The 23,446-nt window shown below is 37.0% G+C and overlaps 1 protein-coding gene across 1 annotated transcript; it reads right to left on the reverse strand.

Annotated features, from left to right (window-relative positions):
- Nucleotides 1-3,146: 3,146 nt before the first annotated feature.
- Nucleotides 3,147-4,649, reverse strand: LOC122663829 (dephospho-CoA kinase-like). Its single transcript, XM_043859478.1, has 3 exons — nt 4,366-4,649; nt 4,096-4,241; nt 3,147-3,674 (listed from the first exon to the last, which is right to left on the reverse strand). Exons 1-3 carry the CDS (start codon nt 4,471-4,473, stop codon nt 3,218-3,220), a joined length of 711 nt encoding a protein of 236 aa, XP_043715413.1. The 5' UTR covers nt 4,474-4,649; the 3' UTR covers nt 3,147-3,217.
- Between the last annotated feature and the right edge of the window lie 18,797 nt (nt 4,650-23,446).

A 23,446-nucleotide genomic window follows, 5' to 3' on the forward strand; every position in this document is an offset into this window, starting at 1 on the left:
TTGCAAATGCACGACAAACTTCTCCCTTTGTTGGGTTCCCTTCAATTATGATAATGCTCTTTCTTCAAGATAAATCACAGCCGTGTATAATGTGTAGGCTGTTGGCCCTGAAAGCATTCAGGCGAGTTGAGAAAGGTGTAAGCAATTTTGAGAGGATTTATGTGGGAAATTTATTTGTCACATTATAATAAATAGAGTCTATAGAAACATTGAACGACACATGCAGGGGCTTGATTATACATTTGATGCCTCAGGCTAGGAAATTTTCTCAAACCAAGAATCAACTAGATTTGCTGATGGTAACAATCTGAACAATGTGATCTCCTATAGATGGATGTTTGGTGGATCGATCATGGTTAGGATCATGGGACTGGTTTGAGACTAGAAGAGCTCAAATCTTGCTGCCTGCATCAGACACTGTATTAATACTTATTGCAGAGAAGAACAAATCAATCCTGCTCTTCTTTCCCTGCATATAGAGTTCTCATCTTGTTTGTACCTTTGTTGAAATAGTGAGTCAGTTAATTTAACCTTTAAACTTATTCTGTCTATCAAGATATCTTTCTATCTGCATGCCTACATCCAGTAATACAAAATACCTGCTCTACTTGGAGGTGGAGACACATTTTTGCACGAAAGAAAGGCTTCACACTAACCTTGTGAACCGAAACTCGGTTCCTTGATGCAGTTTAACATTCAAGATCATATGTTTTTCCACATCAACCTGATTATAGCTATGGCCTACTGAAGCTTCTGATTAACAAATTCGTTGAAGACAAGAAGGCATGGAATCAAAACCAAGCATCACCTATTTTATTTATCAAAATGTTTCTCTTTGATTGCTACCCCAATTCAATAAAATGGATTTTAGGGAGAATTAGACGGAAATGGATTTCCTCCAGCCGTGGTGGGAGCTGGAGGGTCCAGTCCGCAAAACGACAGCAAAAACACTGAAGGAGAGTCAGATCCGAATTAGGCGAGTCTTCACTGATCCATCCAATCTGGATCGGCATTGGAGGCGATCAATTCCATTACTGATTTTGATTTACTCAAACCTTGCGTGAGATTGATCATAGACCCAAAATCTTGTGAACATATAATGGATCCAAAGGCTGACCCACCTGTTGTGGTTAACTTTCTTTACGAGTCTATAACATTAAGCCGAGACAAGGGTGCTGTGCTTGACAAAGAATGCCAAATTGCTTCTTAACCAGGAAAAGAAACTAACAACAGCAATAGGCTCAAACCACTTTTACCATGGTACCAGTGGCTTCACAGGATTTCTTAAATTGGGGGAATTTCCTTTTAGGGAAAATCTCATAATAGTTGTAGAACTTTCTTTTGTTTTTAACACATTCCAACCATTGCCATTCCAACGCATTGTTTTATGGTGTCAGACGTAAATGTATTTGCTTCTAATCAATCTGGGTTGGATGTAAAATTTTGTAGGGTAAATGCAAGGTTTATACAAATACAAAATGAAAACTTTTTCTAATAATTTTCAGTGATAATTGTACATCATACACACCTAGAGAGGAAGAGAAATCTTAATGGGTATCGATTCGTATATAAGAAAACTCATGTCATTAAATAAGAAGAGAAGAGAGCCTGTGAAGGGGCACGTACATTGTAGACATGTGCCCGCCTTTTTTCCTTTGATAATAACTATATTTTTCCTCACTTTGCCAAACTACATGGATCTTACTACAGAAGTACAACAATGCAACAACTTTGCTTCACTATTCAACTACATGCATTATATAACTGTTTAGTCTTTTTTTTTTTTCTTTCTTTAAATCTATTACACTACTTTTGGTCATTTTACACACATCTACTTGGATCCAGTTCCATTTAGATCCCATGAGCCCTTCCAAATCTGCAAGAGGAATGGAAATTGTCCATAAGGGCAATCATTTGAGAGTAGTGTGGTGAGTTTTGTGTCACTTTTCACAAACTTCAAAGGTCCCCTGTGGTTGCTTTCTTGTCCTTGCTATGCAATCATTTAAACAAAGCAGCCATTTATGTAGATGCAAGATGAGAAAATATGAACAGCTATATATGTATAGTCTGAAGTGAAAACCAAGGTTCATCCACAATCAATGGGTTGACCAATAATATTTGCATCCAGAAGGGTGCTGGCAGTTACATGGTGAGCAGCAGTTTGGGAACTCTCCTTAGAATGTTCTGATTTTCATGGCCACAGAGAAATTAAAAGGTTCTCAAATCAGTGCAAGAGCTTCGTTAATTTGGCTAAAAGAACCAGAAATTCAAAAGCTAAACTACAGTTCAAAGACACCTGTTTATAACTATGTACAACATTCTTAAGAGGCTCCCTCTTTTAAGCTAGGGTTTTAAGGCCCAAACCAGAAAATGCCTCATCATCTGACTCATATTCGAATCTGATTTCGTTAACAGAGACATCTCTGACAGGCAATTCACCTCACTGCAAATCCTCTTAAAATTCTACTACTACTAGAGGACTAGAAAAAAAAAGAAAAAAAGAAGAAAAGAACAGAAAAGAAAAACGGAGCCTCTATCTAATCACCAAGATTTTATGCAGAGGAAATTACAGATGCATTGTGTAATTGAACAAGACCACCATTCCTCAGGCCACATAGCATTAAATGAATGCCTTTGCTATCCATAACTCTAAGAAAAAAAGATCTATAGCAGCTTCAAAAAGAATATCTAAAATAGAAAGGGACCTAAACTTGTGTAATGTGCCAACTCGGATGCCCTCTCTGTAGTTGATCTCACCATTCATCACTTCATAAAATGTGATAATTCATGTAAAAGTAGAAAGTCCTTTGTGTCCAGAAAAAAAAAGTATGGTGACTAAGAATTCTGTTATTAATCAAAGATTGCAGTTTGGTCAGGAAATATACTTGTTTTTTAGCATATTCATGCTGCTGAACATTTAACTGCTTATGGATATAAGGATTTTCCCCAAGCCCCTTAAACTGAAAACCTACAATTTCCCATCAAATTTTGAGATAGTGTCAATGGAAGAAGTCTATGTTTCTCAAATACATATGATGGCATAAACCTGAAATGTGTTTTCAACGTCCCTACCGACCACCTTTTCAAACTTAAGAATAATAATAAGTGAACATATTACAGGAGACATTAACTGGTTTTAATAAATATTAAGTCGAATAATGATGTTTCATTTTATTCCACCCAAGCACTAATGAATAATTATACAAGAAGATTGTCACTATTGCTTTGTCCCATCATTGTTAAATAGGTTCCCGCAAGCAACAACAGCCAAAACTACAGAAACAAGAGTAAAAAATGTACCATGTCTGGTAAGCACAAATTCACTCCATGTTAAGGGCCCAGCGACCCGGGCAAAAACCTGCGAAAATTGTTCCTTCAGTTCCTCAAGCGACCCTGAATTATCTATCACGATGTCCGCTTTCGCCTTTTTCAAATCCAGAGACATTTGGGCGTTGATCCTGTTTCTAGCTTGCTGCTCAGATATTCTGTCTCTAGCCATGAGTCGTTGGAGCTGTGTCGCAGGATCAACCCATACCACAATAATGGGCTTTGACCACCGATCCCTCTTAGCCTCAAACAGCAGAGGAATGTCAAGAACTATGACCTTAGACCCCTTGATCCATAACTTAAAGACCTCCCAGAAGATGCCATAGGAAATGAATGGAGCCAACAACCTACGAGCAGGTAACAGCAACTGAATTGAGAATGACTGCTTATTCTCAAAGCTGCTCTTTCTTCTTTTTTTTTTCCTTATTTGGGGAAGGGGGGGGGGGGGGGGTTGTTACAGTGAAGGCAGAAACATGTTCTCTTCATTGTTCATTACAGTTGTCTTGCTCTTTCAGTGGAACACCATGAGGCATTCTATTTAAGCAAGATCAACAATAACTCTTTTACCAAGTTAAGTCATAGGCATGCTTCTCCATATAAACACATATGGGTAATGAATTGGAAGAGATATGTCAAAGTACTCTCAAAAAGAAGGTAATGATATTATGTCACAGCAATTGGAATCTAATTGTACAAGCTAAGAAGTCAATTGGGGCACCATGGTACAATGGTAGGGTAAAGTGCAGTGAAAAGTTTATTATTGCATACCGATTAAGAAGTTGACGCTTGTCAGGATCAGAGAATACAATTTGCCCTAAATGTGCCCTGTCAACTTCTCCATTCTCTTGTAAAATGTCTTCCCCAAATGCTGCCACAACCCTTTTCCAACCACCAGTACCTTTCTTCAGCACATCCTGTGAACAGACCAGATTTATGATGTCCCCTCAAGTCAGATTTGGATGAATTGTGCATGTGTATTAGTGAGTGAGTGTGCGTGTGTGTGTAGAGAGAGAGAGAGAGAGAGAACAGAATACATACACGAGCTACAAGGTCTGCATCTACAATAGGAATTCCTTTCGCTTTGAACTGATTAGAGACAGTACTCTTCCCTGAAGCAATCCCCCCAGTTAAACCCACAATCCTCATTTTATATTTCCTGGAGGAAGAAGATGGCACCAGTCGTCTAGACGTCAAGTCCCAGGACAGTGGTGGGGCTGGTGTCTTCTCTTCTGACAGGATTTGCTCACCACAAGCAGTAACCCATCTATCTTCTTTGGTCTTCTTCAACTTCCTATTGAATTAACTACAAGAAAAAAAAATTTAAATAATTCGATAAAAGAAGAATGACATTGATCTACATGAGAAAGATTTGAATGACAGGGTGGGAATCTGACTCAAGAAATTGACTCCCTCCTTCCGTGATACAACTTATTCTTGCGTCCCATTCCAAAAATTAACTTTTTCTTTTCCTTAAATTTTTGTTGCAAAGCCATCAATCTCAAAAACCCTAAAAATAAATAAATCAAGGGTCAACTCCCCACCCCAAAAGAGTAAACGAGTAAGTGTCAATGCTTCTCCCCCCTTTTCCTCTCTTTCTCTCTCCTCTCTCCTTTGATCAAGAAACATGGACTTGAGTCTCTAGGCTTCAGAAGGGTCAGCCAAACAGCGAGTAGACTCGAAGCCATAAAACAAAGGTAAACCAGGACACTAATTCACAGATAATTTGAGTATGTTTCAGCTTGATCAATGATGTACCAAATAGAATCTCGTCTCTGGATTTCACAGATCCATCATTGTAACTCTTGCTGGTTTGGGGTATAAAGGTTTAATCCCAATCTTTCAAAGAAGCGGATATAGTCACTGACTTCCTTGCTAATGAAGCCAGGAAGAGACATGGTGTTGAGTTCATCCACATCTTCTCCCTAAGACTTGATGAAAATTCCATTTGATTATTTCAGAGGAAGGGTTGCTGATCATTTAGTTTAGATTTCTTTCTTGTACCCTCCCTCACCCCCCCCCCCCCCCAAAAAAAAAGATTTCAGAACAGAATCTTTTGGGGCCAATGAGAATGGAACCCCTTTTCTCAAGATCCAATTTAGGGGAGAGAGGGGGAAGAGAGGTCCTTTTATCAATAATCCAAACAGCGAGAGAGAGAGACAAAGAAAGAGAGCGAGTGAAGAACCAAGCTGATGCTAAAAATCCTGAAAAAATGGAGAATAGTTAAGGTTTTTGGTTGGTTTAGTTTGAAAATATGAAGTGATGTTCGGAGCAGTTTTAGGAGAAAATTTTAATAGCTATAGAAAATGGCATGTTAGAGTTCAATTAAAGAGGAATAAGTAGAAGAAGAATATAGGAGAAGAAATGAGAGGAAGAAGAAGAGAGATTTTGGGAGAAGAGTGTAAGTGTTTATCGATTACATTCACTTCAAATATTATTGATGCTTTTGAGATACAAATTACACATATACCCTTAATACCCTTAAACCATATAACAATAGACCTATTACTACCTATTTACTATTACACCCTTACAACCATACATCCCAACACTCCCCCTCAAGCTGGGGAATAGATATCATACATGCCCAGCTTGCTTAAGAGAGTGCTGAACTGGAGAGAGTTGATCCTTTGGTGAAGACATCTGACACTTGTTCAATTGTCTTTACAAATGGAGCACAAATGAGGTTGGTGTCAATCTTCTCCTGTCACAATACAAACGCACAAGTCCCATAGTCTCATACCCCAATTCTTAAACCAAGTTTCTCAACCATTGGAGTTCATAGACTCCATGAACCATAGTTCTAAATTGTGCCTCGACACTGGACCTAGCCACCACAAACTGCTTCTTACTCCTCCAATTTACAAAGTTGCCACCAACAAATGTGCAGTAGCCAGATGTGGATCTTCTATCTGAGATGGACCATGCCTAGTCTGCATCTGTGAAGGCAAAATTCTCAAGTGTTGTGTTTAGCGTACAATAGTCCCTTTCCTATGCTAGACTTCCAATATCTGAGAATGCGGTAGACAACATCTGCCCTTAGGGGCATATATGAGCCGACTCATCACCCCAACAACATAAGCAATATCAAGGCAACTCAGGGAGAGACAAATCAGCTTTCCCACTAATCTTGGTACTTCCATGTATCAATCAAGGGCTGTCCGCAATTATCCCCTATCTTGTGATTCCAGTCAATAGGTGAGTTTGCTAGTTTACACCTCAAAAAACCAAATTTCCCGTACCAAGTCCAGTACAAACTTCCCTTGGCAAATATTATCCCTTTTGTTGATCTTGACACCTCGATGCAAAATAAATAAATAAATAAATAATTTCAAGGGGCTGAGATCCTTGATCTCAAATTGATGAGACAGATAGGACTTAAGTTTCTTAATCTCTTCCCCATCATTCCTAGTGACTACAACATCATTCACATGAACAATAAGTGTTGTGATATTGCTACTGTTTCGACATATGAACAAGGTATGATCACCCATTCAGCCTTGCTTTGGGCGTAGCCACTCTTTAGAATAACCTATCTAAACCTCTTAAACCAAGCCTTTGGGGATTGTTTCTGCAATAAAAAGCTTTCTTGAGGCGGCACACTTTCCCATCAGCTGAGGGAACCTTAAAGCTAGGGAGAGGCTACATGTACACTTCCTCTTCTAGATCATCATGGAGGACTGCATTCTTCACATCTAGCTAGTATAGAGGCCAGTTCAGGTTGGCTTCCAACGATAAGAGAACTCTTATTGAGTTGTGTTTGGTCACTGGGGCAAACATCTATTGGTAATCAATTCCATACACTTGGTTGTATCCCTTTACTACCAATTTGGCCTTATACTTCTCAATAGTGCCATCTAATCGATGCTTGATTTAGTAAACCCATCTGCACCCATCGGGACTCTCCCCCTTGGAAGGTCAACCAAATCCCAAGTATGGTTCTTCTCAAGGGCCAACATTTCGTCACTCATAGCTTCCCTCCACTTTGGGTCAGACAAGGCATCATAAACGGTCTTGGGAATACAGGTTGAGGAAAAGGCCACATTGAAGGCAACATCTGTAGGGGAGAGAGCATCATAGGAAACAAACTTGACTATAGGGTTATTACAAGCCCGTGCTCCTTTCCGGACAGCAATAGGGAGATCTAAATCTGAAGGAAGTGGAGGAATATTACTTGACTTAGGGAGGAGAGCATGCTCAGCATAGTTGTCAAGGTAACCCAAGGCATTAGAGGGCTGCCTAAGTGCTTAGGCGACAAGGCACCCACCTAGTTTTAGTATTTATTTTTTATGTATTCATTATATCTAGTATAGAAATGAAATAAATCTCCTTATATGCTACATCAAGAATCAACATTTAAGGCACATCAAGAATCAATATAGAAGCCGTAACAATGCAATATGGTAGAACAATGAGTCAACTACAAACTACATCAGAAACATAATATATAATAAATTAATACCCAATCAAAGAAACCACTTACCATTAAATTGAATATTCATAAAGAAAACATCATAAAATCAATTATTAAATAAGTTGAACAATCAACAATAAATCAGAAACATCATCCACTAGAAACCATATTCCATCATAAATCAGAAATGAGAAGTAACAATTGCTAACAACTAACTAACAATGTTTTTTCTCAAGTTGAATTCAAGAATGAAAAGGGTAATCAAGATCATTCCAATTTCCAGCACTCCCACTCTCAACATGAGGATATATTATCATAGCAAGTAAAATCAGTGAGAAATGTAAACAGACAATTGCAAATTGCCAATCAGCCAATCACATTTGGCAATACCAAATCAACTCAGCCGTTATGGCCAATCTGATCTGATCCCAATCCCTAAATAGGTCTGTATACCATGGAGAGATCTCTTAGCAAAGAAGATGAAATGTATAAATTTCCGCCCAATACTGCGTCAAACATTATTAAGGTCCAATCAGACATATATAGGTCTTAGGCCAATCCTGAGATCAGCCATGGCTGATGCCACTACGATAAGCTTAAAAGTTAAAACCATAGGCCTACGATTCAAACATTTCCATGTGCATCATCCGAAGCCTTAATTTAACCTGTAAGCAAATCCACGGCAGAAAATAATTGCCAAACCTACTTACGTAGCTTGGCCCAAAATCAGGCATTCCAGAATAAAACTTACCTGTGCCGCTGCAAACAGTGTTGCCGGAAAAGGAAAGGGGCACAGCCGGAAAGAGTGCTGCCGTATCCACCGACCACCTAGGGTTTGCAGAGCATGAACTTGAGAGGAGAAGAACGAGAACCTGAGAGGAGAAATAGCTGAATCGAAGTCGATATTTGATAATTCTAAATTCTTTTCTTTTTAAATAAACAAATTGATTCAGTGCATCTCACATGTACTATAATGGCCATGGAATCATTTACTATGAAAATGTCATCTGGGGTCTGAACATCTGGAAGAAGACTGAAACTGTTGCTACACCAGAGCAGTTGAGACCGAGGAGAATGACCATAAGGAAGTAGTTGATGTTGAAAGATGAGGTCTGTGGCCTACCTTCTCTTTATCAAAGTCGATGACCTCCTTCCTAGTTCCTATAAAGAAGCCCATCTGGTAAGCTTCTTCACAGTTTCCCACCTCAATCTTATCCATCATTTCCCAATTGCTCGATCGAGCTCCCTATGACTGATTGGCACTGTTTCTGTGCGTGTGTGACTCGGGTTAAATGAACTCGAAACAACATCTTATTGGCTGGCTTTACGATTTTATTTTGGTTCAAATTCGAAAATAAATCGATATAAACCAGTATCAATCCAATATTGAAAAATCGAAATAAATTAAAATCGTATCAGATTAAAATCAAAACCGATCAAAAATCAAAGTTTCTTATCGGTTTGGTTTTGATCTCACTCATTCTAATACTGAAACCGATTCAGCCCGATAGAAACCAATCCAAACCGACTGTTTGACACCCCTAGCCATTCAAATCCTAAAAGAGAAGCATCAACAGCTAAGGATAAATAATAATTTTGAATCACGATAGAAGTGGCTGAATAAAAGTTATAAGAAAATATTCTGTGCACTGGGGCATAGAGTGTGCTCGATACACCTAAATGACTGATGACCACCTGTGTCTGGGCACAGCCGGCGCTACCATGCTCTCCCGAGCAGAGAACATCGCTCCAAAAATTATATCCAAGTAGAGTCGGGAATTGAATGGGTAAATTAGGCTGGTTAGCATCCACCCCGGTCCAAATCTAGTGGTTGCTGCTTGAATTTTCTTCAACCAACATTGGATCAGTCTGAACCAATTAATCTTAGGTTCAATATATGTTAGAATTAATTAAGAAATCCACTACACTAGTCCCAATACTTTCCACATTAATATATGGTGTTGGGCCTACAGTTGTCTCCATAAATAGATAAATAGATCCATATCCAGTGTGCTCTAACTTCTCCAAACGGGTAGGAAAGGAACCATATATCCATCCAGGGCCCATAGAAGAATGGATATATAACAAACACTAACACACTAGTGTTTAAGTTTAAGGACATCATCCTCTTCTTTTGTTCCCTAATCCCCTCCTTGAAGATTCTGGAATCTGGATCACTACAAAATGGCCAAAATTCTGGACCCCATTTCCATCATACAATAGTTGTTGGTGTTTCTTAAAGATGGTACACCCCATCAATCAGTGCCACACAGTAAAGGTCCCTTGGATTTATACTCAAGTGGTGGAAATGTGGATCTTGAAATAGGCTCCACCCACCCTAAATTGAATTATGAGATTATAAAGCATTCTTATATATCAATCAAAGATTAATAAAGAGAGTGATTAATAAAATTAAAAGAAAGAAAAAAAAAAAAAAAAAAAAAAAGAAGAAGCAAAGCTAAGATGAGTCGGAAAATGTAAAATATTTGGGGAAGTGTTTTCCGCTTGGGAGAGTGGCTCCTACATTTGCATGAGATTCAATCATTGCCTCCTTCTTTTGGTTCAATTATGAGGGGCCAAGAAAGACTTTTTATAGAGAAGAGGAGAGAGACGACACAGAGGTGCAGGCACGGGAGTCACATTCTCGCTCAAGAAACTTTCTTTCTAATTAAGGAAGGAAAATAGTTTTCTGTCTAGGAGTGTGGCCTAAGCCATCTCCTTCTTGTGCTGGCGTAGGCCACACTCTCAGACAAAGTTCTTTTTCTCTAGAAATGGTTCACTGCACCATCACGGAAATATTTTATCAAAAAAAAAAAGGTTATCTTAACCAGAACCACCAGGAAAGGTAAAGTAACACAAGCTCTCTCACTCACATGAAATGATCTTGCTACCATCTTATTTATATAAGAATCAATTCCATCTCAATCCCAGTGTCAATCCACCATCGGGATTGAGATATTGGTATCGAGATCAATATCAGTCTCTGTAGATATTGATTTGACATTAATCCAAATTGGGTCAAAGTCAGATTGGATTAAACAATTTACTTTACCCTTATTTTTTACAATTTTACCCTTGATCTGATACCAATATTCGATTTAAGATATCACTCTCAACTAATACTTATATGATCCGACTAATCCAGCCAATCAGATACTAATACCTCATTCCATGCTCAACTATGATGCTTGCTCAGAGAATCCTCTCCTAATTTTTTTTTTTAATTAAAAAATGATTTTATTAAAGGTATAGTATAGTGGGTGTCGTTTTCTTCAGGGATTCGCACTGAGAAACAGAAGAACAAATGTTGTCAATTCAGTAATGTGTCATGTGACTCATTTCTCACGTTGGAGAGATTTTTGTTTTTAGGGTTTCGTCTTCTACTACACCCACACCTAGCTCAGACCAATGGTCTAGTTTAGGGTTCAGATGGGTTTAATGGTTAAGTATAAGTGAACTACAGAAGCTGGAGAGAATAATACCCTTTATTTAGTCTCTACTCTCCTATTGACGAGAGCAACCTAAGGAGGAGGAGAATACTAAGCAACAAATACTCCATCTGGATTGGCACTTCTGTTCATCATCTTCTCTCCCCTTCTAGTTAGGGTTCTTCAAATCATGTCCAAGCCTCGTCATTACTCCTAAGAGAGCAGAAGAGAACACCAGTTTATTAGTTTATTGGTGAGACGGACTTCTAATTGATTTGATCTCCAGGCCGGTTATGTCACTACCAGTCTTGTCCAAAATAGGGAAAAGACAACTAATTAAAATCACAGAAGAAATTAATACAACATGATTGCACAGAAACAGCAAATCACTGATTAGATCAAGATGACATAATTTAGAGAGAGATTGAGGAGGGGTTACAAGGATGAAAATCTGGAAAAATAACTAGAGAAGAAGGGAGCTCCCTTCAGTCCAAGTACAGGAATCATAAGATTCAATTAATCTCCCGCATCATTCGCTCATTTGCCAAGCATTGTCTCTCCCTTCTTTGTTTGCTTGGTATTTGGGTGAATGAGTCGGCAGCTAATTAAATCTTATTGCCACCCATGAGTGGACTGAAGAAAGCTCTCTATCATATATTACAATCTTATTATACATAAAAAATCATTTCGATATCTTTTTGATCATTAAGTTCGAAGAAAAAAGTTCATCAATTGTTATCTTCCTCGAAACGTAGAATGAGGTGATGAACAAAAATATATAACAGATACATATATAATTGAAGAGTGCAGTAATGAAATAGAATTGGATTTGCAAAATGAATTGGTAAGAGATACGCTCACACAGGGGGGAAGAAGACATTTGAAGAAATTAAGCGACTGGCCATGGAGAGCGAAGAGCGAAGAGCGAATAGAATCCCACCGGGAAGAGATGGAAAGAGGTTTCCTTTCCATTTGCATCACTGGAATTGTTAAGACAATTCATGAATCTATGAATGCAACGATCGATGGCTTTTTATAGCTAAGAAAGTTATAATAGAGTGGCTGAGATCAGACAAATCCTATTTTAATATGATTATTTTTATTATTATTATTGTAAACAATTAAATGAAAAAGGGACTTATTCTCTGCTCGGCCTCTCCAATCTCTTACTTCAGGCCAGGCCTGTATGAGGAAAATACCCTTCACTTCCTTTACCTTATTCCTTATCTTTTATACATCGTTGTATATAATATTAGGGGTCCGTGTTCTTTGTGGGGGAGTCTGGCCGTTGTTTGTGTGGGATCAATGAAAGAGCGTGTGTTGGTATCATGGGGGAGGGGATTTTCGCTTTTCATGGGAGTGAGGACGGTGATCATTTCGCCCCGCCTCTCTGTGTCTGGGCATGAGTGGTGCATCCCCCCACTGAGAACTTTCTTCCATAATATAAGGGAGAGGGTCCTTAATGAAACATGAGAGTAGTTTTGAATCTTGTAGCATTTGAATCAATGAGGCGATGCTTGTGATGAGTTACTTGTCTTTAGGTTTCTTAATGAAACTTGAGAATAGTTTTGACGGTGTCCAAGTCATTCTGGCATGGAGATGCACTCATTGGCTCTTACGTGATACTATTTTCAATCTAAAATCTCGAGCTTCAGGGTGAAGAGATTCTTCCCAAAATCATACACCCAACTGTACGTTGTACATTAACTCTATTGATGTGGGACTAAACTCTTTCAACTAGGTCTGTCACAAAATGGCTCATATGTGTCCACTCCAAGTTCTATAATTGTTAAAAAGAAAAAAATTTAAAAATAAAATAAAAAATTTATGATAAAATTTCTTAGAAAAAATTTTCCTTTACCATACGGTGAAACTTCACCACACCATTTTAGGGTTTACAAACTCCTAGAGGGTTTCAATGTGTTCCCCAAAGTACTCTTCCAATATCCGGCCTCATGTGTGCATCTCAAGATCTACGGTTCACCATTGTTTTAAGAAAAATTCGATCAAAATTATTTTTTGTCACATGCATAAAAAGTAGGCCTTTTAATATGGTACGATAGCATGAACCAAATAGCTATAAAAGGCACAAATTAAGTTTGGTTTCAACTTTGAATATTCGTAACTGAGCAACCTCAAAGACCCTGAACTCAATTTCTCAATATTTTTCCCCACTCTTGTCTCTTCTAAGCTTTAATTAAGAATAATAATGAAAGTAATACCGACCACGATCTTAGGCAACTTAATTTTTTTTTAAATTTTAATTATATTCGTCTTAAGACAAAGAGTAATTAAAATATATGTTAAGCATCTCTCAAGTGGGGATTTAGTCCACTAGGTGAGGTTAAAAACCTTTATATAAAAAGTATAATCTCCAAATCAGAATTAAGTAAGGAAGTTGTGTTAAAGACTTAATTAGAGACTCTTGAGAGTAGAGAAACGACGAAGAGGCAACATTATATGATGGGCTGGGCATTGGGCATTATTGGGCAAAGAAGAAAAATAATTTGGAATGCACAGAGCGGGTATCACATCAGATTTTCCTTCAATGCCACTCATCATCAGTCATCACTGTCCTATGAACCTAAAAAAGCTGCTTGCAAAAAAGGGTACCCCTCGCTCTCTCTCTCTCTCCCTCTCTCCCAATTTCTTTTCTATCGCATCATCAATGTCCAATCACACCTTTATTTTTTCCACTCCATCCATCTCTTGTCCCTTCGTTTTCCACAGAGCCGCTCCTCCTCCAAAGTCCAAATCAATCTCTCTCTCTCTCTCAAAAAGATCACTGCACAAGGTAGGTGAGGATGAGATTTGAGAATTTGAGGGGACGAAAACCAGGTTTGGATTTCAACTTAGCCCATATCTTTTTCTATTGGCCATGGAAGTCCTTTCCAAATTTCTCTCCGCTTATCTTGATTTAAATACGTTTTGAGAAGTGAAAATTTCTAGATATGCTTCGAAAGTTACGCATTTATTTTTTACTGATGATATTTTCATTTTTTGTCGAATCATTTCTGATAATGTTTTAACTATTAAAGTAATTTTGGACCTTTTTTCTGATTTTTCTGAACAAGAGATCAATTTGTCTAAGAGTAGCCATCATTTTAGCAGGAATGTCCCTCTGAATCTTTAACAATCACTGTGCTCTCTTGTAGGAATTAAAGAAATGTCTTCTGATGCTATATATTTGGGGACTAACTTATTTCATGACAGATCTAAAAATAAAGAGTTGGAGGGGGTGCTAGCTAGATGCAAAGAAAACTTGCGGCTTGGAAATCTAAACTTCTTATCTATGCAGGCCGGAGTGTTATCATTCAATTTGTGTTTGCCTCCACCCCTGCTTTTTTGATGAACTGCTTCAGATTTTCCCTGATCTTTTGCCGTAAAATTGATTCTTTATGTCTTAACTTTTGGTTAGGAATTTGTAATAACTCTAAAAGGAAGGGCTCTTTAATTTCATGGGATAGAATGTGCAGACCCAAATGACTTGGGGGTTTTGGATTTCGTAAAGCTGAGCACCACAACACTGCACTTTTGATTAAATTGGGTTGGCAACTTCTCACTGAACCTAATTCGCTGTGGGCTAGGTTACTCAAGGCCAAATATTTCCATAAGCTTTCGTTGTTCGACCCAACAGTAAGAAATAAGAAAGGCTCTTGGGTGTGGAATAGTATTTCACATATTATACCCCACTTGTAAAACCTGGTAATCAAGAGAATTGGTAATGGTTCCTCTACTTTCTTTTGGTATGACAAGTGGGTCCCTACTATGCCAGGTAATCTTGCTACTATCCTCCCGTCACCTATAACCTGTGTTGACAAATCAATGTTGGTTAACTCTTGTTTACATGATAATACTTTGAACTATGACCTGATTGATAATATGGTCCCAGCTTCTATTTCTTCTATCATACAATCCATTGGTATTACTGATTCTGACGATAGATGATGGTGTATTAAGGTTAAAAATGGTATTCTTACTATCAAGCTGGTTGCTCTTGAATTTGTTCCTTGTTGTAATACTGATTGTGTTGTTGCTTGGTGGAAGTTCTTTTGAAAAATTCCTATTCACCCTAAATTTAAATTTTTAGTCTAGCGTATGCTAAATGTAGGAATTCCCACAAAGGATACTCTCTCGAAGTGGATCCAGATTGACTCCACATGCGCTCTTTGTGGATCTGCTGTTGAATCATCATGGTACCTATTCCTTTCTTGTGATTGGGTCAAACACATTTGGGTGGGAGATCCTTTGGGGCTACGAACCAATTCTCTAGCCTTGAATGATTTTAAATCCACTTGCCTGTTCTTTTTCCTCCAGCTCAAGTCAAACAAGTACCACCTTCGTTGGTTTTTCAGTGTGTTTTTTATTACTTGCTATTTTGTCTGGGCTGTTAGAAATAAGGCTGTGATGGGTCAACAGCTACCAGATCCTATGTGGGCTATAAACAATGTTCAAAATCGAGTTTCAGATTTAAACTTACACCCCCCGCCCCCCATTTTTTCTTCCCCAATTGTAATGAATGACTCTACTACTGTTCCTACTTCTCATTGTTCCTTTAAATTACCTTTGCTTACCTTTCCTGTTTTAATCTGTGTAGGATACTTTAGTACTGTACTAACTACAGCTAGGTGGTCATATTTCTTTTTGATAGATGGCAAGTTAAAGTTTTTTAATATAAGAACTCTACCAGTTACGGATGGGTTAGTAATTGTTCTTTTTGCTATTAGGAAGGGGTGCCACCTTGCAGCCGGCATTGGGTTGCAGATTAAAGAGATTTGGGTTGAGAATGACTTGATTACCAAGACTCTTCCATCTCCAACCAAATGCTTATGGCCGTGGTTTCTTTTTAAAGACTTTCTACATATATCTAACATCATTCAAAATGTAAAATATACTGGGTTGGGTGATAAATTGTCTTATGATAGCTAGGAACTTGGCTAAGAACAGTTGTTTACAAAATGTAGCTGCTCCTGTAACTTAGCTTTGGCTTTTTGTTTTCTAATCATCAAAAAAAAAAAAAAAAAAAAACCAGGTCTAGATTTGAATTTAAATATATTAGTTATTACAACTTACTATATCATATTCTATACAGTTTATGGGAAAAGGGTTAATTCAGAAGATCCCAAATGAACCAGAACAAAACTTCGAAAAATTAATCTTTCCATGATGTGATCATGTATTAATAAAAAAGGTAAGAGATTGTTGTTCGGTTGTGTAGTCCTTGCACCAACACAAGGTTTTTTTTTTTTTTATTTTTTTATTTTTTTATTTTTTTAATTTTAAATTTTTTTTTTAATTTTAGAAAATGTGAGGTGGTAAATTTTCAAATCTAGAAGGATATTTTGGAAAATATTAAAACCTAAAGGGGTATTTATGAATCGAAAGGGGGAGAAAATTATTCCAAATTGGTCCCTCCTATTGGAGGCAGCAAGAACATGCCAAATGTTTTCCTTAATTTTGGATGCTCTTGTGTTTGGGGCATAGGAACCATGCACGTGATTAGATAACATTCTTTTTCATAATAAAAATAGGGAAGCAGTTTTCTGTCCAATTCCCATGTGTGTGTGTCTCTCTCTCTCCTCCTAAAAAACAAGGGACAAAAATGTTTTTTCATATGAGGAAGAGAAAGATAGACTCATGGGAGTGCTAGTGTAAGAGACACCCCCAGACAATGATCTTTTTCCCTAAATAATAGATGGGTTGATGTTCTCTGTGCTGCAGCGCAGGCCGCACCCAGACACATGGGCTGGCTATTTGTGGGGCAAGGTGGTCATTTTTGCCCACCCCATATGTCTAGGCACAACCTGCACCCCCGACACAGAGAACATTTTGCCATAATAGTTTTCCTTTCAAATCACATTCCACAATATAGTTCTATTGTGTAGAGGCCAGAGGGCTCTTACAAAGTCTCTCAACCTAGGACTTAGATATGTGTCATACTTCCAACACAGATCTTCTACGACGCACTATCCTCTCCTGCCTATTATTTTGGTTGGAATGTTGTGGATGACATTAACCACCTTTCTTTTCTTGTCTTTTTTTTCTAGAAGATTTGAGGAGTTATTTTATACAAATATTGATTAGGTAATTAGGGTTAAAGGGTTAGGGATATGGAAGACGCTAGATTCAGAGGTGCTTCCCCCTCACAAACAAGTGAATTGAAAGAGGGAGAGGGTCCAAGCCTCTATCCTCTTTGTTGGAATCAAATACCAATGCAGGCAACCAAAGAACCAGACCCAAGAAGCATTGGATCAGGATCGTCTCCAAGGAGCAAGGAACTGCCAGCCGTTGGGTTGTGCTGCACACATCCCTAGGCATGCGCCAAGATGTGTACGGCACAACTCAACCGTTGGATGCCCCCTGGCAGCACTCTGGGAGCACGCCTCCCTAGAGATGAGCTAAATTCAGAAGCATTTCATGTATGGTGATCAGGAGATGCTTTTAGCGAGATGAGGTTCTCATAAAAGAATCTTTGGCCCCCACCCTTACAGCTGTGATCTTCTTTCCTTTTTTTTTGTTCATTATCTTTTCAATATATTTGTCTCTGCAATTAAGTGTTTTTTTTTTTTTTTTTGGTCGTCATCACAAATTATCAGAAATCATTCATGTTGGCCTAGGTTTAAAAACCATAGTTGAAAAATCAGGTTTTCTGACTCGACTCGCTTTTTAGAAAATCTGGTAACTCGGCTTGATCAAACCTGATCAGACCGAGTCATTTTTTTATTTTATTTTTAAATACAATATATATATATATATATATTAATAAAAAATCAGAAAAAAATTAGAATTGGACATTTCATCGTTGCTAATTCTCCTACGTACCCTTCCCCTTCCTAGCTAACTACCCATCATGGTTGGATCTCTGTAGGAACAAATAAGAATATAAGATGGTTGGCCTATCCAAAAACTCTTATAATTGCTACATGGCAGTTTCCAAGTTCATAGTTGAGAGAGAGAGAGAGAGAGAGAGAGAGAGAGAGAGAGAGAGAGATCAAAATTTCAGACCTGTAGTGCTGCTGGGCCCGTTGGGGTTGCAAAAGGTAGTTGAAAGCTTCAGCAAAAGTGAAAAACTGTAACGTTCCACTACGCTAATGTGCTTATGAAAACTAGAAGATAAAAGTTGAAATGAGAATTGGGAAGCTGAAGGGCTGTGGACTATGGAGAAGGGAGTCAAAGAGTCATTTTCTTTTGGTCTTTTACTGTTTTACTTTTACACGTTTGTTACTTTGTTTAAGTTTTAGTATGACTTTATTAATTGTTGCTAATTACATTTATTGATATTTCACTCAACAGTCATCTATTTTATATGTATTTTAAAAATTGACAAGACTCACCTAGTTATCAATGACTCGGGTAAATCCTTCACTGAGTCACGTCATTCTTCACCCTGGTCGAGTCTTCATGACTCTTGATCAAGTTTTTCAAAATTTTGACTCAACTCGGGTGACTCGGCCGAGTCAAAACCTGATTTTCCAAATATGACCTTAAAACCGAGCATTATTTTTGTAAGAAGAAAAGAAAAGAAAAGAACTGAGAATTTATTGATTCATCGATTTTAATTTGAATTTTGTGACTGGCACACCCGGGCCTTGGCTTGGCGGTTTGATAGTATTCGCTTAAAAGTTTTCTCGAGGATTGATCAATAGATCAATTGCTCTCGATGTGTATTGGTGCTTAGCATATGCATCACTTTATTAGTAATGGTATAATTTATATTTTTCAAAAAATAATGTAAATGCATCATTAAATAATTAAAATATTTTTTCTCAAGCTTCTATTCTTATAGTTATACGTATATATTTGAATAGATGACAAGTCCACTTTAATTTAAAAATTACGTTAGAACACAACCTAAAATTTCATTCTCACATTTGACTATTTTTGGAACCTATTAAGGTAATGGATCATCTAAATGGGTACCTAAACCATTCTATAGGTTTTTTTTTTTTTTTGGTAAATATTCTATAGGTTTGAATCTTAGTGATTTCCACATGTTCAATTTTCATAGGATCAAGGCTCAATGTTTAAGTAGGTCCCATGCATCTTTGAGAAAATGTGAAGTAAAATTTAGTGTGAATCAATGATTGCAATGTTTTCTTTTTTATAATTTATTTGGACGGTTGAGAAATGTTTAAATATGGTTTCAAAATGTTTCAAAGAATGAGACTTTTTAGATTAGATGGCAAAAAGTGATTTGATTATAATTCTATTTTTTTCTTTTAAATAATCTTAAAAGTAGAATCTATTCATGTAAGCCAAGCAAAGGAGAAGAGGCACAAGGAAATATCAAAGAAAGAAGAGCTTCTTAATTTTGAAGGTGTGACACATGGCATGTAATTAATCCCTATATACAAGAATTTTGTATTTAAAAACAATTTAACCATGATTACTGGCACATGAGCCACCTTAGGAAAATTGTTGCTCCAAATATACTCGAGAAGCACACACCACTAATGTCTTGTCATCTAACCATTTTTTTTTTTTTTTGGTAAATAAATCTATGCTTGACTTCCCCAGTTTAAAAATGTAAAATAGTGTGCAAACACCAGTCTTAATCTCTCTGTCTATAACCAAAATTGTGATTGTCGTCTATGGATTAATTAGATTATGATCTGATTATGACATGGATTTAGTTTGATTTGGACATTCATATTGGAATGTATCTTGATTTTTATTTTTTGGGTAGAGGATGTACCTAATCATATAAAGTCTAACCCAATATTAATTGTTGTCGATCATCTATCATTAGTCTTCGTCAAGGGAGTCAAAATCACTCAAATGGCAATGTCCTGTTTCTATTCAAATGACACCCATAGATGTCAGAGTGATCTTAAAATCGAATTTTCAATGTCTACAGAATGCCTCTTTTATTGTCCTTATATTGGTGATCTTATCGAAGGTGTTTCATCTTTTTACTACGACTTTCAGGAATAGTTATATTTAGGAAGATGTGTTCTGGATGAAACGAGAGAAGTGTTGGTTGAAATTGAACACAAATAGATGACAATGCGATTGGCAATCCTGGGCATGTGAAGATGGGAGGAATTTTTCGATCATCTTCAGGAGTGTACATTCTATGTTTTTCTTCTCATTATGATATGGATCTCAGTCGATCTTGTGTATGAGTGGAATGTGATTCGAAACTCGTGGTAGATGACATCCTTAATCAATCTCTTCCATAGTGTTTTCAACACAAATGGTTGTTTTATAAAGGCCATTTAGACATGATTTTATGGAGAATTTTCCACTGCTGTAGTGAAAGTGGACATTGTGGCAGACATCTAGCTAAAAGAGCTTCAGTAAGAAGAGATTCGAATACCTAGGATTCACCCCTGATTTTATTTTAGAAGATATTAGGCGGGATGTCCAGGGGACCAAGATATTGTTGATGATGGGTGATTTTAACTCTTTTTTATGTGCTGATGGCAATGCCAAAGGTGGAGAAGGTAGTTAAAGTTTGTGTAAGATATTTTGTTTTTGGCCATCCAAGCATACTATGTATAGTTTCCTTCCTTTTATTCTTATAAATTGTAACCACTGCATTTCCTACCATAAAAGGATCTCTTTGATCTATATTCCAATTTTAGCATCAATGATAGAGTTGTTCACAAGTTCACATAATTCATTACTTTGGAAAGTTTAATATTGAGAATTGATATCAATATTAAACTAATAAACTTAGCATTAAGGATGCCATAGGATCATCATTTATTATCTTTTATTCCATGGTGTAGAATTTTTTATTTGATATCATCTTCCACTATTTTAATTCTTATATTATGTCTCTTTCTCATGGTAGGTTAGTTGAGGGTGATGTGTTACTATATTGTCCTATCTTTTATGTAAAATTTAACTTGAATGAAATTTAATAGTGGTAGCAAAATATATGTTTGAAAATTCAAGACTATAAGAGAGTACACAATAATTGTCTGAATGCCTTAAACATCCATGGACATTCATTGGGATGCATGTTAGTACACGGGGATACTTGATTAAATCAGACTTTAAAATTTGAAATGTGACTAATCCAAACCATATATCATCAATATTTCACGAAACACAATGAAAATAGACTCCTTTGATAAATTTATTGAAAGATCGATACTCAAATAAGTTTTTTCTTTCTTCATCTAACAACGGCAAAACTTATATCAGCAATCAACATAAGATTCAATATAAGTGAACCATGTGTGGAGGAAAGAAGTTTAAGGCAGTGTTTGGTATGTATTCTTGGAATGCATTCCAAGTCTATTTTGCATTTTTTGATGATAAAAATAGTTGTTTTTATTGTCCGAGAATATGAAATTGACCTAGAATGCATTCCAAGAATGCATACCAAACATAGCTTAAGTGACCCACTTCTAAAATTTTACCTCTATTAATAATGAAGATCATGATGACGATAGTCTCAAGATAAATAAATGCAAAGATGGTACTTAATATTGACTCCAATTTTTTGATGCATTTGCTTTTGGGATATATTTTCATTATGCAATGCACTTGACCCCAATAACATTTTATAACCTAGAAAACAAGTTGACTCCTATTACAAAATTGCATTGGTTCTTAAAGAATTAATTAAGAAATGAAACATCACTTTAGATGACTATTTACATGGTAGGATTAATGGGCTATAATGAAATAGCCAAAAGATCCATAATAGAAGTTTAAAAAGTTTAAGATGAAAATGATATTTTGCTTAGAATAGAATTAACTTTAACCTCTGTGACCGAAAATGGCGAACACATATCTATTAGGACAAGGATGTAATTCCAAAAGTGCCATCATCATCATCAGATTAATAAAGTTATGATGGAAAGTGCCGGATCATTATGAAAACTATGAGTATAGATTAGCATTCTTAATTTTTAATTAGGCCGACATGGTACTTTCCCTGTCATGTAAAAACCCAATAAGGCACTAAAGTTTGAGCTTTGTGGTATACAAAGCATTACTAAAAAGGAAAATTTGTAAAAGTTTTTATTGGATAGGGTAGCATAAAAAAATTCACTCACCCCATTAAAGAAATAAACAATTATCATTACATTTTTAAAAAAAAAGTTATGCCAGAACAATTTAAATTGGGATTGAGTTTTTTGTCTGGCTGTGTAGCATACACTAGTGCTTCCCTACGTCTATCTCTCTCCTATGATTTAATGACCATCATAGTGGAAGGGTCAATCTGAGGTCTGGACTTCGAGCCTCTCTTAGTTACCCATTGAGGTTTTTTTTATCCCCTTGTACGAAAGGTGCTAATCATTGTAGTTATTAGAGATTGTAATTCTTCGTCTTTTTAAGGGTAAAAGATTTGCACAACGTCAGTTTAATTTCAAAATTGCATGCTCACCCAGTCACCCATATAAGACTCAGATTACTGTAACACACACCTTGTAAAATATCTCATATACCCCTTATTTTTAATATTTTCCCATAATACCCCTCTTCCAAGGCATGCCGTGTAGCGAACCCTCTCCCTCTTTTTAAAGTATAATTTTGAAGTGTAAATAATCTATGTATTTATGCTTTGAAGGATTATAAGTATTCTATTATAGAAGGTTCAATTTGATTGCCACTAATGCAACATTCTATTAACAAATATACAGATAGAGAACAATTAAAGATAATGGGCTTAAGGGTAAAATATGCATCCCCTTTCATCACAGAGCGCGCGACACAAACAAGACACAGGGAATTCAACTTGGTCTTCTTGTCTTGTGGTTGAAGAACAGGAGTGGGTTTTATATGGTTTTCTATGTATTCTCTCTCTCTCCGTATACTTGAGACTGTGAAGAAAGTGGGACTTACCCTTGCCCGAGCATCTTGTCCTAGCAGGGATCAGGCGGTCTTTTTATGCCTCGTTGTGTCTGATGCTCGTGCAGCCTGGACAGGGTGTTGCACATGATCTTTTTGGGAAGAAAGTAAAGCAAAGAGGAAGAAGAAAAGAATGTTAGAAAAAGCAGAAGATCAAAATTGTTGGTCTCAATAGAATAGTTGAGGATTTAAGGTGCGGTTACAATTCGGCCCAAATTCAGTCTCAGCTTATTGGGTCTGGCTTAGTCTCAATTGGGTTTCTCTCTTTGTCGAAACCCAAGTGTGACATGGGTTGGGTCAAATTATCTGGTGTGCTAATGTAGGAGTCACGTACATGATGGCAAATCCTGTGTTTCATTCTAAAACGAAACACATCAAAATAGATTTTCACTATGTTCGTGAGTTGGTTGCCTTTTGACAGTTGGTATACGTTGTTTGTTACGTCCCTACAGTTGATCAGGTGGCTGAT

Source organism: Telopea speciosissima, chromosome 6 (genome assembly GCF_018873765.1).
Source record: "Telopea speciosissima isolate NSW1024214 ecotype Mountain lineage chromosome 6, Tspe_v1, whole genome shotgun sequence".
NCBI lineage: Eukaryota > Viridiplantae > Streptophyta > Magnoliopsida > Proteales > Proteaceae > Telopea > Telopea speciosissima.